An 18,653-nucleotide genomic window follows, 5' to 3' on the forward strand; every position below is an offset into this window, starting at 1 on the left:
CCCCACCCCCACCCCCAGAAATTGGGTTTGTCCCACCACCACGTGTATCGCTGGCACAAGTCTTCGTGGGACTGGACCGATGGCAGAGGCTCTTCACGGTCCCAGAAACATCAATTTACTGCACTATAGGCTGTTGGGTCCGCAAGTGCTCGGGTGGTACGCTTCTGACCCGGCCCAGAGAGGGCGCTCCTGATAACCTCATAGACGGAAGGAGCTGCAGCCAGGCGTGCCTTAGCCTCTGTGATGGAGCAGCGTTGTAAAAGGCTCAGCAAGGCTGTGGCGATCACCTGTGGGAAGGGGCAGGGCGAGCTGGAGAAAATGTAAGGTCATTTGAGAAAGAACCCTGGAGGAGACAAGAATTGGGCACAGGAGTTAGGTTGGGTAAAAGAATAGGAAGATGGCGGGTCTGTGGTGGTGCACGCCTTTAATCCCAGCACGTGGGAGGCAGAGGCAGGTGGATCTCTGAGTTCGAGACCAACCTGGTCTACAGAGCGAGTGCCAGGACAGGCTCCAAAGCTACAGAGAAGCACTGTCTTGAAAAACAAACAAACAAAAAAACCTTCACTTAAGCTGGAAAATTCCTGTGCTAAGACCCTTCTCTCAGTCCTTCTTGATGCCCCTCCAAGGCAGAACAGAAGCCGTTTTGTTGATGTCGTTTTTACCTCTGTAGTTTCTGCCACTGTCATGCATCCTCACCCCATCCCCACCCCATCCACCTACCCCTCCTAATGGGAGCTCCCCGTGGCACTGATCTCTGAGCTTTGTAAATCTGGTGTCATACCAAGTTCCTTAGATTTTTAAGATCCTCAGAAAGAGTTTGTGGAACGGCCAGCAAGGGGAAAGAAAGGATACATTTCCCTTTTCGTGGGCAACCTGGACGTAGTGGGAGATGGGAGCAGCCCGGACATCATCTGACAGTGGTTGAGGAAAATGGACTGCTTGGAGGAGGCTCTCGATGCAGCGAGCCTTGTACTGTCCAGAGAACCGCTGTGGGAGTAGTAGTAAGGTCGGTGTTGGGATGGAGGGCAAGGAGAACTGAGAATAGTGTCACAGAAGAAAGCAATTGGAGAAGGGGGGGGGGGTGGCAGGGCAGCTAGGATCCTGAAGACTGGCCGAAGACACTGTGGAGAGTTTGTCTCTCCTGGCAACCCCATAATCACAAGGTGTAAAGGAAAAGTGAGTTAAAGGAGTTAATGAATGGGAAGTTGGTGAGATTTACAACTGTGATCCAAAGACCCCATGTAGATCGATGATAAAGGATAGCAACCTTCAAGGCTGTCCATCATGATCTCTGCCCAGCATCCATTCTCCCTCCATTTGGGCATTGGCCCCTTTCTTTTCCTGGATAACTGTTGGTCTCCATTCTGAGACCGTAGATATAATCAAGCCATCCTGCCCCACCAGATTCTTGAAAGTACACACAAAGCAGATGAGCAGGTGCCCTTTCTCCCTGGAGGGCAGTGATTGGTTCAAAGTTGTGCACATGACCCAAGACAAGGCAACAAGAGCCCTCAGCCAGATGCTAGCGGTGTCATGAGGAACAGAAAGACTCCTTCCCACTGGGGTTACTGTCTTAGAACTATTCAGTTCTAAGTCCTGGAACTCACTTATGTAGACCAGGCTGGCCTCGAACTCACAGACACCTGCCTGTCTCTGCCTCCTGAGTGCTGGGATTAAAGGCGTCTGCCACCACTGCCCAGCTACTAGTTGGGTTTCTATTGCACCTTGAAACCTAAAGACTGCCAACTGGGAGGTACAGTATCACACTCCTGCACCTTTGTGTGCATGCAATGAAGACCGGATAATATGCCCGAGAAAGACATGCCTGTGAAAATCTAGCACTTAACCCTACACCCCTCCCCAACATTGCAAAAAAACACCTTCTATGGCAGTCTGGGTTTGCGGGACTCCTGTCACGCTCCCACCTGCAACATGGCCAGTGCCTTCCAAAAGAGCTTGGAGTTGGCGATGTGGAAGTCCAGCATGTGGTTCTGTAAGGTCTTCCCCAGCAGCACGTCGGCCCCGGTACTCACTGTATTCAACACCCACTTGGTGCTTAGCTCATGCTGGAACTTCTGAAATACAGACACACGGGAGCGCTGGAAGTTAGGGGCTGGGAGAGCAGCGGGTGAAAGAGCCATGTTAGAACAGAAAACCTGGGCTAAAACAGCAGCCACCTCGGGGCTGAAGAGAGAGATGGCCCGGAGAAAGAGCACTGGCTGCTCTTCCATAGGTCCAGAGTGCAATTCCCAGCAACTACGTAGTGGCTCATAATCCGATGCCCTCTTCTAACACTGTATGACATTTAATGATGTACTCCTCATTAAAATATGAATAAAATTTTTAAAAAAACAAATTTACAGTACTGAAAACAACCTGATACTGGCATAAGAACAGACAGAAGGACCAATGGAACTGAATAGAAGACCCGGATATCAATCCATACATCTTAGAACACCTGATATTCGATAAAGAAGCAAAAAAAATATCAAATGGAAAAAAGAAAGCATATTTAACAAGTGGTGCTGGCATAACTGGATATCAACATGTAGAAGAATGAAAATAGACCCACATCTATCACCAAGCACAAAACTCAAGTCCAAATGGATCAAAGACCTCAACATAAAGCCAGCCACACTGAACCTTACAGAAGAGAAAGTGGGAAGTACACTTGAACGCATTGGCACAGGGAACCACTTCCTAAATAGAACCCGAGTAGCACACTGAGAGAAACAATTACTAAATGGGACCTCCTGAAACTGAAAAGCTTCTGTAAAGCAAAGGACGCAGTCAACAAGACAAAACGACAGCCTACAGAATGGGAAAAGATCTTCACTAACTTCACATCAGACAGAGGTCTGATATCCAAAATATACAAAGAACTCAAGAAATTGGACACCAAAAGATCACATAATCCAATAAAAAAAAATGGAGTACAGACCTAAACAGAGAACTCTCAACAGAGGAACCTAAAATGGCTGAAAGACACTTAAGGAAATGTTCAACATCCTTAGTCATCACAGAAATGCAAATCAAAACAACTCTGAGATTCCATCTTACACCTGTAAGAATGGCCAAGATCAAAAACACTGATGACAAGTTATGCTGGAGAGGTTGTGGGGAAAAGGGAACACTTCTGCATTGCTGGTGGGAATGCAAGCTTGTACAACCCCTTGGATGTCAGTGTGGTGATTTCTCAGAAAATGAGGAAACAACCTTCCTCAAGACCCAATAATACCACTTTTGGGTATATATCCAAGGAATGCTCAATCATGCCACAAGGACATGTGCTCAACTATGTTCATAGCAGCTTTGTTTGTCATAGCCAGAACCTGGAAACAACCTAAATGCCCCTCGATCGAAGAATGGATAAGGAAAATGTGGTACATTTACACAATGGAGTACTACACAGCAGAAAAAAATAACGACAGATTGAATTTTGCAGGAAAATGGATGGAGCTAGAAAACATTATTTTGAGTGAGGTAACCCAGACCCAGAAAGACAATTATCACATGTACTCACTCATAGGTGGTTTTTAAACATAAAGCAAAGAAAGCCAGCCTACAAATCACAATCCCAGAGAACTTAGACAACAATCAGGACACTTAGAGAGACTTATACAGATCTAATCTACATGGGAAGTAGAAAGTAGAAAAAGACAAGATCTCCTGAGTAAATTGGGAACATGGGGACCTTGGGGGAGGACTGAAGGGGGGAGGGGAGAGGCAGGGAGAGGAGCAGAGAAAAATGTAGAGCTCAATAAATATCATGGGGGGGAGGGAACTACGCTGGACACCTAAGCGCAGATCATTTGTTTGATGAGAAGAGCCTTTAACAATCTTTCTTGGTTTTGATCATATTATTGAGAGAGTTAATGTTTGTAAACTTCACTTGCCCAAGGACAGATAACTTCCTGGAATGCTGGGGCTGTTGTTTTTTCGCTTCAGTAAACAAAACTGGTCGCCCCAACTGCTCAGGATGTGCTTGATCACCAGGCCGGCAGGAGTTGCACCTGCAGGAAGTGCTCAGGAGGTGTTCTTTCCCCTGATTGGACGTAGTAACCTTGTTCATTTTGCCTTTATGAGCACCTGATTAACCTAATTCAGCACCATTCTCTGGGAATTCTGGTTATGGACCTGGCCAGTGTCCATCTTTCTGGCCAATATTTATTAAACTTTGCTTTAATTAGATAATTGTGGATTTGGCCTTTCTCCTCACAATTTTCAGGTATAACAGTCTACTTTATTTTTTTAATTTATTTACTTGTATTTTTAACATGTATGGGTACTTTGCTGGCATGTGTCTCTGTGTACCACATGTATGCAGTGAACTCAGGGGCCAGAAGAGGGCATCCATCCTCTGGAACTGGAGCTACTGACAGTTGTTATCTGCCCTGTGGGTGCTGCCAATGAACCTGGGTTCTCTGGAAGAGCAAACAAGTGTTCTTTGAAGGATACTGAACAGTAGGGTCTTCCTCTGGGACCCCAGATTAGGCCCAAACCACATCCAAACACCTGTTTGACCTTGCAGATGTAAGTTTTGAGGAGGAAAAGGGGAGGTCTGTGTTAGAGTGAGCTAGGATGTAGTGGGATATCTTGACTGGGCATGTTCATTAGGTGAACCAAAGGGGGCTTTTGATTGCTGGACTTTGGAACTCATCCTCAGCCAGGCATAGGAAAGTATCCGAATAAAGGAAAGGACCTTCATGGTTTTGCTTTAGGAATGTAATCTAATGGTTTTGTTTAGCAAGACAGAGGGAACCGGGGAGAAAGGCAAGGCCTGTCAGAGTCACATGCTCTAGTGGGCCAAAGTGTCCCTTTGCTCTTAACTGCTACAGCATCTCTCCAGCCTCCAAGGTTTTTTTGTTTGTTTGTTTGTTTTTACAATTCTTTTTGTTTTGTTTTTCAAGACAAGGTTTCTCTTCTCTGTAGCTTGGGAGCCTGTCCTGCAACTAGCTCTTGTAGACCAGGTTGGCCTAGGAACTCACAGAGATCTGCCTGCCTCTGCCTCCCAAGTGCTGGGATTAAAGGCGTATGCCACCACCACCCAGCTGCCTCCAAGTTTTTTATTTGACCCTTGAGGGATCCATAAAGCCATAGATCCCATACATGTGGGAGGAGCTAAGTACTGGGACTCATCCACCAGCTACAGTCTTGCTGAAGGCAGGGGTGGTGTCCAATTCTGCTCCAGGGTCTCTGTCCTTCTAAGGTATGAGATTGTCACACACACCCTTGGAAGAGTGTATACAAGAAACTTTTTGTCCACTTTTTATAGGGATTCCCTTTATCACTAGTGCGTGAGTGATGGGGGATGGAGAGCAAGCCGAGCGGGCCATGGGGAGCCATCCAGGGAGCCACGTTCTCTATGGTTTCTGCTTCAGTTGTCGCCCTGACCTCCCTCAGTGATGGAGGAAATAAATACTTCTCTTGCCATGCTACTTTTGGTTATGGTGTTTTATCGCGGCAACAGAAAGCCTGAGACAGATGCTATATGCCATTTATCACATTGCCTGTAGGAAAGAAGCCAATTAAATCTGAGTTATATTATTAGCTATTTATCCCATTAAGTATCACTAACAAAGTTATTCTGAAGTTTACATGATTGACTTTTAAGTTCCAATGAAGAAATAAATCCATATTTATAGCTTAGGAAAGCCCTTAATATTTAATGAACGGAGGACTAATCCTTCCAAATATTAAACATGCCATAAATCCTCTATCATTAAGTTCATGGAACCAGTGCATCAAGAAGCAGGCCAGTGGAAAAAATAGGAAATCCAGACTGCTTCTAACATTAAAAAAATGTACATGTAAACTCACTATTGTTATTGGACCAGTGCACATGGAGCTTGAATATATGGCACATGTAATATCCTTCATCACTCAAGACAAGCTATACTTCAAAATTAAACTGAGACAGTTGGTGTGGTAGTTTGGGTGAGAATGGCCCCAATAGGCTCACGTTATTTGAATGCTTGTTCCACAGTTAGTGGGACAGTTTGGAAAGAATTACGAGAGCCCTGTTGGAGGAGGCATCTCACTGATGGTAGACTTTGAATCAGTTTCAAAAGTCCATGCCATTCCCAGTTAACACTGTCTGTTTCATGGTTGTTGTCTCAAGATGTAAGCTCTCAGCTGGCTGGTGTTAGTGCAAGCCTTTAATCCTAGCACTCAGGAAAGCAGAGGCAGGTGGATCTCTGTGAGTTCGAGGTCAGCCTAGTCTACAGAGAGTTCCAGGACAGCCAGGGCTACACAGAGAAACTCTGTCTCAAAATAATAATAATAATAATAATAATAATAATAAAAAGATGTAAGCTCTCAGCTACTGCTCCAGCACCATGCCCGACTTCCCAGTCAAATACCATTGTCCCTGCTCTGGTCGCCATGGATGCCCTCTCTGAAACTGTAACCAGGCCTCCAATTAAATGCTTTCTTTTAGAAGTCGCCTTGGTCCTGGTGCTTAGCCACAGCAATAGAAAAGCAACTAAGACAATTTTAGGTAATTGCCTGGAAAAATATAAATGCGTTCATGCCTTGCTGCTTTCACAAGAATAAACAAAGTTCCTAAGAACTGCAAGAAGCAGAGGTGCCATACCAACATGAGTGTGGGAGGAGCTTTCTGTGCTTCAAGCCCCAGATGGCAATGGAGAGATTGACACATTCAACCTCGGAAAAACTGAAGCAGACTTCTTGCAGGCTAAAGCCAAGAGAAAATATTTACAACATGCATCAGAAATAGAACACTAATGGCTTTGTAAAGAACTCAAGGCCAAAGGAGTCAACGGAGATTTCAAAGCCTGGTGGAAAAAGAAGTAAATGCTGGGCATGGTGGCAGAAGTCTGCAATCCAAGCATGCTGGAGGCAGGAAGGAAGGGGCCATTATGAATCTGAGGCTAGTCGATTGTCATGGGGAGGTCCAGGACAACTGAAAGAAGGGGTAAGGGGGCAAGTAGAGAGGGGAGGGAGATGGAGGAGAGAGAAAGATGCTCCTCTATCTCACATCATAGAGACACAGGCTGGGGAGTGGCTCGGGGGCAGAACACTTGCATAGCATGTGTGAAGCCCTGGGTACCATCCCACTTCTTCAAAATCAATAACTAATATATTATAAAAGAAAATTACACAGAAATTGAATGAAGCTAGACAAAACTCTGTGGGGGGGAGGCTGTATGGAGCCACATCAATTCAAACTTCAAGTGTGAAAAGCAAACAGTACAAAACCAATGGAAGAAAAGTTTACAACATAGAGCAAAATAATATTTGTATTTAACCTTTGACCAAGATCTAAATTTCTACATATTTATCAAAAGAAACACTGAAATAATGTGCATAATCATTGCTTCGTTATTGGCAATGGCAAAATATTCTTATTTGATGCTCCAAATAAGAAATTGGTCAGGTCAGTTATCATACATGTGCACGCACAGCTGTCAGTGAAGACGAGATCTGTACATTGCAGTTGAGTAATATTCATAAAATATTAAGCAAAGCACATGAGATGTAAATTGTATGCCACCCTTTGCCCAAACATAAGAGGGTGGTTTTTTGGTTTGTTTGTTTTTCATTTTCTTTTTTTCCCAAAAAGAAACATACAAATTAAGTTTAAATATGGATGTGAATAGGATCGAGGAAGTCACCTTGAATATGCTCCCATTCTGAGGATTAAAATGAAAAATTAATACTAGAGAAAGTATTAAGGGAAGCCAAGCATGACACACACCTTTAATTCCAGCACTCAGGTCGCAGAGGCAGGTGGATCTCTGTGAGTTTGAGGACAGCCTGGTCTACAGAGTGAGATCCAGGACAGTCAGGGTTGTTACACAAAGAAGCCCTATTTTGATAAATGAGAGAGAGAGAGAGAGAGAGAGAGAGAGAGAGAGAGATAGACAGAGAAACAGAGACAGAGAAACAGAGACAGAGAGAGAAAGTATTAAGGGGCTGGAGAGAAGGCTCAGGGTAAAGAGCACTTGCTGCTCTTGCATAAGATTGAGTGAGACTCCCAGCAGCTACAGTTTATGATCACCTGTAACTCCAGTTCCAGAAGATCCAATGCCCTCTTCTGGCCCATGGCACTGCACACACATGGTGCACATACAGACAAGCAGACATACACACATACATATAAAAATAAAATAAAATGCATTAAAATACATCTAAGCCAAGCATTGTTGTAGGGAGCTGCAGGCTGCGTTCCTGCCACCCAGCTCCCAGCCACTGGCTAGCTTTACCCGAAATAACAACACACAAATTGTATTCTTTTAAACACTGCTTGGCCCACTAGCTCTAGCCTCTTATGGGCTAATTCTCATATTTTGCCTAACCCATTTTTAGTAATCTGTGTAGCACCAGTCTTACCGGGAAAGATTCAGCATGTCTGACCTGGTGGCTGGCTGCATCGCGTCTGCCCCAGAGAGGAGAGCTATCGAGTCTGAGCTCACTTCCTCTTCCTCCCAGCGTTCTGTTCTGTTTACTCCACCCACCTATGTTTTAACCTATGAGGCCAAGCAGTTTCTTTATTTTTTAACCAATGACCTTCCTCCATCAGTGCTGTGCCCCTTTTATCACAGCACTTGGGAGGCAAAGGCAGGTGGGGCGGATCTCTGTGAGTTAGAAGCCCATCTCGTCTACATTGTAAGTTCCAGGGCAGCCAGAGCTATGTACAGAGACTCCATATCCAAAACAAACAGGCACTAGAGAAATTACTCAGAGGCCCTGAGTTCAATTCCTGGTAACAACATGGAGACTTACATGATGCTCTCTTCTGTCATGCAGGCATACATGCAAATAGAGCACTTACATACATCAAACAGATTTATAATCTGCAAGGATTGGCTAAATGAGAACTATTCCAGGTGTGTGTTTTAGCTCCTGAGTCAAAGCACCCACGAGTTTACATACCCATCTTTTTATAGGGAACAGAGAGGTAGGGCATGTCAGGAGGACGGTACATGATTTTTAAGACTTGGGGAACATATGAGGGCCTGGGACAAAGTCTGTTTGTTCTGCGGAATGGACAACCGCGTGTGAATGATTCTGAGAGCACCGGAGGATAAGGCTGGGCCTGGGGTTTTCCAGGTGTGCTGGCAATCTTCAGTCTCTCTTCTGATGCAGTGTAGGTAACGGAAGGTCAGAGGAAGGGTGGTGGTGACTGCTTCTTCCTGGGTGGGTCTGAACTTCAGGCAGGAATGAAGCTTGATACAAAGCCTCCTTCAGCACTGGGATGGGAGATGCAAGGGGAAATGGGAGGGACCTGAGTTCTGAGGGATGTCTCAGGAGCTTCAGATGTCAAGGAGCCAGGTTCTGAGAGTTGCTTTGTGACCTCCCACAGCATTTGTGACATGCTCTGGCATGTATAGCTAGGAGTGGGACAGAGGGGTCATATGGAGATTCTAGGCTCACGTGTGTGTGTGTGTGTGTGTGTGTGTGTGTGTGTTCGAGACAGGGTTTCTCTGTGTTGCCCTGGCTGTCCCAGAACTCTCTCTGTAGGTCAGGCTGGTGTCAAACTCTTGAGATCCACCTGCCGCTGCCTCCCAAGTGCTGGAATTAAAGGTGTGCACTACCACTGCTCGGTTTATGCCTACATTTTTGAGGAGTTAGCAAACATTTCCCCGCACACACACTGAATATAAATGTTTTGTGATGTAAATGGTTCCATTTTACATTTCTACTCAAACTGCATGGATCCCAATTTTCTTCCATTCTTACCAACACTCAAGTGCAAATCACCGTTTAACTACTTTACAATCTAGACTACAGTCAAGCAATCAAGCCATAATTTTCACGGTTAGAGAGTATTTATTGAGAAGTAGAAATTGGTAATAAGAAGGGGGCCAGCAAAATGGCTCAACTGATAAAGGTGATTATATTCCAAGCCTAATGACCTGAGTTCAATCCTCTGAGCCACTCAGTGGAAGGAGAGAACTCTGTGTTGTGGTAGGCATGTGAACACACACACACACACACACACACACACACACACTGTTAACAATAATAGAATAAGGGCAGAGTATACATAAATTTCCCAGAGCCTGGTTTTGTTCTATGCTTTATCTGAGCACGTAGTCACGTCTGTTGTTCTAGCACTAGGTGGTGCTCCAAACTCAGGTTTGTACCAATTTTGCTGAAGCCTTAGAATCGCAAAATAGATGATAGACAAGCAGAAAGAAGTTTGATGGGTGGAAGGTGTGGACTCTGAGTAAACGGGCAGTTGTCAGCCACGCTGACATTCTTCTCACGCTAGACTTGCATATACCACTCTTTGGGTTGCTGTCATCATCCCAATTTGGAGGCAGACAGTTCCCAAGGTCATACACCAAACTGTTTATTACCTGTCCTTGACCCTAATTTACTTACCTTTTAAAAGGGACTGTATACTTTATTACATTACTTTACTACAGTTTGGGTTTTCATTTAACTGGGCATTTGATTGCTTCTGTCTTCCACACTTATAAAAATGACTTGCAGCCAGGCGGTGGCGGGACACACCTTTAATCCCAGTACTCAGGAGGCAGAGGCAGGCGGATCTCTGTGAATTCGAGGCCAGCCTGGTCTACAAGAGCTAGTTCCAGACAGGCTCCAAAGCCACAGAGAAACCCTGTCTCTAAAAAACCCAAAATGAATGAATGAATAAATAAATAAATATAACTCGCTAAATGCTATAGGAAAAGCAGAGTGGCTTTTCCTATCCTCCCAGCAATCAACACTTCTGACATCAGATGGGCAGGGTGTTCTCCCCCACATCAACAGGCATTCATTTCTGCAACAGGTTCTGCAGCTGACACTGGTGGGCTGTCTTCTAAACCCATTCACTTCTGACCCTATCTGCCTGAAGATACACTTGGACCCCCGGGGTTCACCCTATGAGGCTGCTGCCCACTCCTAGTGCCAATCTCAGGCCCCGGTTTGTTTTGCTCATGCTTTTGACTAACCAGTTATCCAAGATTCCCATGACATCTTCCTTGGATTCAATTAATTTGCTGGAGATGTCCATACGACTCAGAGATACACTTGATTTCCTTTTATCCATGTTAGTGGTCTGTACAATGAAGAGACACAGGAGACATGAGATGTGGGAAGGCATTCACAGCTCCCCCTTCTCTTCTAGTATACCAACGGCAGGACCTCCACATGTATAGCAATCTAGAAGCTTCCCAAACCCAGCCCTTTGGAGTTTTAAAGGAAGTTTCACTGGTAGACATGATTGATTGAATCACCGGCCATCAGTGATGAGCCTGTACTGCCTCCCCTCCCCGGAGGTTGATGGTAGAAGCAAAAAGCCCCACCTCTCTCCATGTCTCCATCCTGCTGGTGGCCAACCCTTATCCTGATGCTATCTGGGGTTCCTCAGCTAGCAGTTTCCCATTAGCGTATATCAGATAGACATTTCACAATGTCACGGAGTCCCTTTTACTTTTGCAACAAGTTTTTCCCCACTCTTGGGTTATTTCCTAATATGTCATTCCAAAGTGAATGAATGAGCATGAATATTGCCTTAGCACTGCTGATGTCAGCGATGTGTGTATCTTTATTCTCTTGTGATCCATCTTATCTCAATGAAAGCTCACTAAGGGCCTCTTGCATACCAGACACTGTGCAAGGTCTTAGAAACAGCCAGAGGTGGCTTTCCCACAGATAAGAAGGGCAAACAAGGCATGCATCCTACCCTGAGAGAGAACAGTGGGGCAGGTGTGTGTGTGTGTGTGTGTGTGTGTGTGTGTGTGTGTGTGTAAGGAAAGACTCACAAGAGCAGGCATAACTGTAAGTTGCTGAGGAAGGGAGCAGGAGTGGGCAGTAGCCAGATGCAGGGAAGATGTCGGAACGTGACTATCAGCTTTAGGGACAGCGAGGAGCCTGGAAGCAGCTTTAACTGGAGTTTCAGGGTTGGTAACTAGATTGGGGAGGTGCCTTGACAAGAGTTGTAAGCACGTTAGCTTGGTTTTGTCATCCTTTTCCTGAACAGCGTGTAACAATTTAAAAATAATTGGAGTTAGGGCAGGGGGCACTAGAGAGGCGAAGGCAGGAGGATGACACTTTCCAAACCTGCAGTTAAGAATAAATCAGAGGTTTCTCTCCACCCTCATCCCCCTTGCCTGCTCCAAAATCTTACTATGTAGCCTCGACTGGCCTAAAGCTCATGGTAATCTTCCTGTCTCAACCTTGTAGGCACTGGGATTACAGGAACAAACCAACATATCTGGCTTTTCAAATCTCTTCTTCTTTTTTTTTAAAGACTTATTTATTCATGTATTTTATGTACATGAGTGCTCTGTCTTCATATACACCAGAAAAAGGAATCTGACCCCATTACGGGTGATTGTGAGCTACCATGTGGTTACTGGGAGTTGATCTCAGGACCTCTGAAAGAGCAGTCAAGTGCTCTTAACCCACTGAGCCATCTCTCCAGCCCCCCAAATCAAATTACTCTCTTGTGTTTTAGCTTTAGAGATAAAGTGATAGATTGCTCACAAAGCTTATTGCCTTGTGACTCAGCTATTCCTTCCTGATGGGGAATAGATTAGATTAGTGTGAGCTTGTTCACACCAATAATAATAGTGAATAACAGAGTAAATACTTGTGAGCTATTATTTATGGACAGTTTACTGGTATAGATTCTTGTATTTTGATACAAATTCGAATTATATTTGTTATATTAAATATACCCCTATTTCTGTTTGCAATATTTGTACATCTGTGCAAAGTTATTTTGTCAGATTGTATGCATGCATGTTTCTATCTCTGTTTAAGACATTTTGTATACTGATACAATTTTAGGATATATTTATCATATTGCATATTTTTACCTCTGATCAAGATACTTACACATTGTTTACATTTTGAGGTCATTGTCCTTATTCACTGTACAATTGTTTAAAGATTGTTTAATATCACTGATATAAAGTCTTAGTTATATAGGTATTAAGTATTATAGGTCAATAGTCATTCATGTTTGTCATACTTACAGTCAGGCTAATTAGGTTTTTAAATACATAGAGATTGTATTCTACATAGATAGGTAATCTTCAACCACTTCAAAAATCTGTAAAACATGGCATTTAAATAACTTAGGGTTCTGTTGACATGAGACACAATTGCTCCTGACAGCACTGATATATTCCCAAGAAAATGTTGCGCACCAAAGAAACTCCACTTGGAGCTTGTTTTTTTCTTGGCATAATTGGTCTTTGGGCAAGGCACTGCCCATGCCTCAACCACTGACAAAGTGCATGGTGTCTAGACTGGACAAGCAAAAAAAAAAAAAAAAAAAAAAAAAAAAAGACTGCCAAACTTTGCCAAGACTGGGTAAGACAGTTTTAAAAAATTTTCCTGCCTCTAAAAATGGTCTATCAGTTACTCTAGGCCTTAGCCAAAGTTGGTTGCTTCAAATTACAAATGAGACTTTGGGTGATTGCTCAGGTAGCCAGTTGTCTCTGTTATCTACTACACATTTTGAAAGCTGCTTAGTTATACTTCCCGCCTACTCAAGTAATATTATCTCCCTCTCAGGCCTTCGATGGGGTTAAAGACTAGATAGTCATAGTTACCTTCCTCTTATGATCTAGCCAAACCATTAGACTCCTTAGTCTAGAATGATTATTAAAACAATTAGCATATGCTCCTTGCTTAATATTGTTTATGCTGGTTTGTAATTCTAATTTTTATACTTGATATCTGTTTTTAGCATATATAGTTTTGTATTGGGTTTGGAACTCTCTTATTTAGACAAAAAGGGGAGATGATGGGGAACCTCCTTCAGCCAATGGCTTTAAGAGGCTGGAGTAGTTTGAGGCGTGACTTAGGGTACCAAAAATCTGCAATCCGCCCCACTTGCTTTCTTCTTCTCATGAGCCACACCTGGATGTTGGACCCCATTCCTATTTCCTCACTGTGATCTGTGAGTTCTCTTTTAATAAAGAAAAACCTTAAAATACTCTATTCGAAGTTATCTTGGGATCATTTGACGCGTGCTCCCCATCACCCTCCCCTCAGAGGTAGACTCTAGCTAGGCGGTGTGGCGCATGGCCAAGACTCAGAGAATCCAGAAAAGTCAATAGCATCATAATCTGACAGGGTGGCCACGGTCACCAGACTGTACGCAGAATGCTGCTGAGCATGCAGTAACAACAGGTCTACCCAGGGGGCCAGCTTTGGCCAGCACTGTGCAGCACATCCACGAAAGACCACTCCAGAAGCACAAAAAGAACACCAGCACAGGACGGCTGGTGGCCTACACCTTTTAGGAACAAAGGCCATCCTACTAGGTGAAGAACTATGACCAGCTGAGGTTCTCCCTGAGGGTAAGAATGTGACACTGGGAAGATGGCATGGGAAACACTGCCTTCCTTATGCCACACTTGGAGTGTGGCCAGTGCACCACAGTCCTCGAGGGAGGTACAGATAAGGACAGGTCTCCTGGGATGGCAATGGTCTCACTCATATGTCCATTCCTAGCCCGTATACTTTCCATCCTAGGTCTCTTGGCCTTAGGACATTAGCTGTACTAAGAGAAAAAGAATCTTAAAGACTTTCCCCTACTTCCATGCCATTTCCTCTGCCAGGCTCCACAAAGTCTGCTTGTTCAAGGCTTCCTCAGCAGTCAGGTGACCCCTCACAACCACGTGTAACTCTGGCTTCATGGGAGCCAATGCCCTCTTCTGGCCCCCAGAGGTACCTGAACACACACGATAGGATACTCATACATAGACAGACAGACAGACAGGCAGACACACACACATACACAAAACCTCAAAAAACAAAAACAAGGGGCTAGAGTGCTGGCTCAGCGGTTGAGAGCACTCGCTGTTCTTGCAGAGGAACGGGGTTTGAGTCCGAGCACCCACACAGTGGTTTACAATTATAGTCCAGTTGCTCTCTTCTGACCCCTGCGGGTACCAGTCACACGTGCACAGAAATACACGCAAGCAAAACATTCATAAGAAAATAAGTAAGTCTAAAATAATAAAAAATTAAACAAACAACAAAGAAACCCGAAACAAACCCTAAAACTATCTTAGTCAGAACAAAAACCAAAACAAAAGAAAAAATAACAATCCACCAACCCCATATATGGCTTTATGGTTAAGTATGTTAGGCATTTAAGTAAGAAGAAATATCAATTCTATACAAAAATTTCCAGAAAACAAGAGAAAGAGATATTCCACAACTAATTTTATGAGGCCAGCATTACCCCGATACTAACATCATGCAAATACTGTAAGGAAACATAATTAGCCACGACACCATTAACTTTCTTTGCCAGGCAAAAAAATCACTTATAAAATTTTAGGTGATTAGGACTGAAGAGATGGCTCAGAGGTTAAGAGCACTGACTGCTCTTCCAGAGGTCCTGAGTTTAATTCCCAGCAACCACATGGTCACTCACAACCATCTGTAATGAGATTTGGTGCCCTCTTCTGAACATGGAGGCAGGATGCTGTATACACAATAAATAAATAAACAAATCTTTAAACAAATTTTTTTAGGTGATCAAGCCAGTAATTTGTAAAAAGGATAATGTATTATCTTTAAGTGGAGTTTACTTCAGGGGCAAAGGCTAGCTCAATATCACCATTAGTTTGTCTGTGTGTGTGTGTGTTTGTATACATGTATCATGTGCTCACATGCCATGGCTCCCATGTGATGGTCAAAGGATAATTTTGTGGAGTTCGTTCTTTCCTTCAAAACTTTATATTGTTTCCAAGGTCAAATTCAGGTCACCAGATTTGTGTGGCAAATGTCTTTACCAGCTAGGCCATCTCTCTCTGCCCCTAGAGATTTTTATTATTTTGGTATTTTGGAGATTTTTGTGGATCATGCTACTGGCTTGGTATCTAACACCTTTCTGATTTAAAAAGTACAAAGATTTCCTCCTTTGCTCTCTTCTGAAAGTGTTCTGGTTTTGTCTCTTGGACATTGGTCTATGGTTCACTTTAAGTTAGAATTTACATGCAGTGCCTTTTTTCTTTTGCTACCAGTACCCAAAGTTCTGCACCGTTTGTTAAGAAAATTATTCTAGCCATGTGGATCCTAGAAATTAAACTCAGGTCCCTGGGCATCTCAATAGCTCCTGTTTATTTTCTTGACGTATGGTCTCACTATGCAGCTCTGGCTTAGAACTTTCTACACTATGTGGCCTAAGGTGGCTGAAACTCATGATTCATTTGTTTCAATCTTTAAATGCTGGATTACAAGCATAAACCACCACACTGAGCCTTAAGTAATAGCTTAATAATGATATTTAAGACATACCAGGAGATGAATGTACATTTTAGAGGTTTCTACTGCTAGCAGAAATTGCATGAAAGTAGCACATAAGTAGATACCATATATTAACATTCTGAGGTTGGCTCTTTCCTGTGCTTATTATTATTATTAAAACACAGGGTGGGGATGTAGCTCAGTGATAGAGTACTGGCCCAGCGTGCAGAAGACCCTGGTTTGATCCCACATGCCCCAAACAAAAATAAAAACAATAAATAAAGCAAAGATCCTCCCACCAGGGACTAAGGGAGGCTTACACATGGACAGTAATAACAGCTAATTAATAATTAAACACTAATGATTGAACTGATTCCTATATTCCTGATATCCATATAATCAAAAAATAAATAGAAACCAGGGTGGTGGTTAAAATGATTTAGTATTAGCCGGGCAGTGGTGGCATATGCCTTTAATCCCAGCACTTGGGAGGCAGAGGTAGGCGGATCTCTGTAAGTCTGAGGCCAGCCTGGGCTACAAGAGCTAGTTCCAGGACATACTCCAAAGCTACAGAGAAACCCTGTCTCGAAAAACCAAAAGAAAAAATGATTTAGTATTAGCTCTCAGAAAATGTCACTCCTAAAATACCGTTACTTCTTAAGAGTTTTGAGTTTCATCCTAACCAATATTCAAGTGATCAAATCCTTCAGGAAATAAACAACTCTATAAGACCCAATTCTGAGTCATTCTAACACTTACCCAGGGGTTCCACCAACTGGTCAACCAATCCCATTTTCTTTGCTCTGTCTGCACGAATGTTTCTACCAGTCAGCATCATGTCAAACGCAGCAGGAACACCCACCTAACACGCAAGTGAGAGCCAGGGCACAGGGGGAAAATGAGGGTGAAAGTTAGTTTACAAATCATAAGTGAGCAAACTTTTGAAGAAACGTGGGGCTGGGAGGGGCTCAGTGGGTAAAGATGCTTGCTGTCAAGGCTGACACCCTGAGTTTAATTCCTGGAACTCTCTTGGCAAGAGAGAACTGATTCCTGAAACATGTCCTCTGACCTCCATGTGTGCACCCTTGCACACGTGAGCATGAACATGCAATATAATAATAAACATAATCATTTTTTCTAAAATAAGGAGAAAAGTCAAACCAGTTTTGTTTTGAAGACAGGGTTTCTTTGTGTAGCCCTGGATGTCCTAGAACTAACTCTGTAGACCACAGCTTTATGTTCTTTTATCAGTAAATTAAATTTTATATACTTACACACTTTTAAGTTTTGAGATTATGTCCAGTTGAAGAAAAAAATGCTTTTATAATATATTTTAAATTCAATAGCATAAGGAACTGGAGAGGTGGAGAATTCATTTTATATGAACTAAAATTGTAGACTGTCATTCTCAATTTGTTTTCCATCATTTATACAGTATTTAAAACTAGGGCTGAGGTTGTAGCTCAGTGGTACTCTTTGCTCGGCATGCATAAGACCATGGGTTCAATTTTCAGAAAAATAATGCTGAGAATTAACAATGCAGCTCAACTGATACAGTATTGTAGAAAACTGATCTCTAGCCAAGTGTATGGTTTGTTCCATATCTTGGAAAGCTGAGGCAGGAGAATGGTAGACTCAAGGTGTGTCTGAGTTGTAGAGAAGACTCTGATTCAGAACAAAACAACAACAACAAACAAAACAAAACCAGCTAGGTATGGAGGCTTACACCTATAATCCTAGTACTCAGGAGGCAGAGGCAAAAGAATCTCTGAGATCTAGGCCAGCCTGGTCTACATAGTGAAGTCAGGACTACATAAAGAGACCCTGGCTTAAAAAAACAAACAAGCAAGCAACCAAAAACAATAACAAAAAAAAAGCATAAAAACAAAAATGAAAGAACTCCTAGTAACGTAAGTAAATGAAATTCAACAAAACTTTTTGTGTCAAGACATCTTCTAGACAATTCTTACAAAGAAATGTGTATTATTTATTTTGATAACTAGATTGGTATGTGTTATTTCAGACTCAGGAGGGTGAGGCAGGGGAAAGATAAGAGTTTGAGGCCAGTCTAGGCTACAGGATGAAGCTTTTGATCAAAATCAAAACCAACCAAATGAAACAAAACCTTCCTTTCCCCATTTGCACTTGTGTGGGCTTCTAGGCTCAGCTGCTCCACTGTGCCCTTCTCACTGAGAAGTCTACAGTGCTGGGCGCTGCGAGGCTCTGCCATCTGCTTTGATAGGAAATCCCTCCGCAGCCTCCAGGGATGACTCTCCTTCTCCTTTCCTAGAAATTCAGAAGCTTACTGATCTTTTTTGGTCCTCTGACTATAGCAAGGACATGGTCTAAATCAGAGAATCATGAGAAAGCTGTCTCATACTTATTATGACCTACAACCCATGGCTTTGAAAAACTATTAAGGCGATACCGTGAGAGGAGGAACAAATTAATGTTTTGGA

At 43.2% G+C, this 18,653-nt stretch overlaps 1 protein-coding gene across 4 annotated transcripts in view; it reads right to left on the reverse strand.

Annotated features, from left to right (window-relative positions):
- Nucleotides 1–27: 27 nt before the first annotated feature.
- Nucleotides 28–18,653, reverse strand: part of LOC121439575 (trifunctional enzyme subunit alpha, mitochondrial-like) — a 77,620-nt gene continuing 58,994 nt past the window's right edge. Inside the window, exons 7-10 of one of the 4 annotated variants that reach the window (XR_005973268.1) lie at nucleotides 16,954–17,056; nucleotides 10,929–11,035; nucleotides 1,926–2,075; nucleotides 28–287 (exon numbers count right to left, since the gene is read on the reverse strand). Coding sequence is in view for 2 of the 4 variants with exons in the window: in XM_041640090.1 (XP_041496024.1) it covers nucleotides 232–287; nucleotides 16,954–17,056 (159 nt within the window). In the remaining 2 variants the exon portion in view is untranslated. The remainder of the gene's footprint in view (nucleotides 288–1,925; nucleotides 2,076–10,928; nucleotides 11,036–16,953; nucleotides 17,057–18,653) is intronic. The other 3 variants (XR_005973267.1, XM_041640091.1, XM_041640090.1) reach the window with 3 other exon arrangements.

Source organism: Microtus oregoni, unplaced genomic scaffold (genome assembly GCF_018167655.1).
Source record: "Microtus oregoni isolate MIOR12 unplaced genomic scaffold, Mior012 000062F_ref0000492, whole genome shotgun sequence".
Classification (NCBI taxonomy): domain Eukaryota; kingdom Metazoa; phylum Chordata; class Mammalia; order Rodentia; family Cricetidae; genus Microtus; species Microtus oregoni.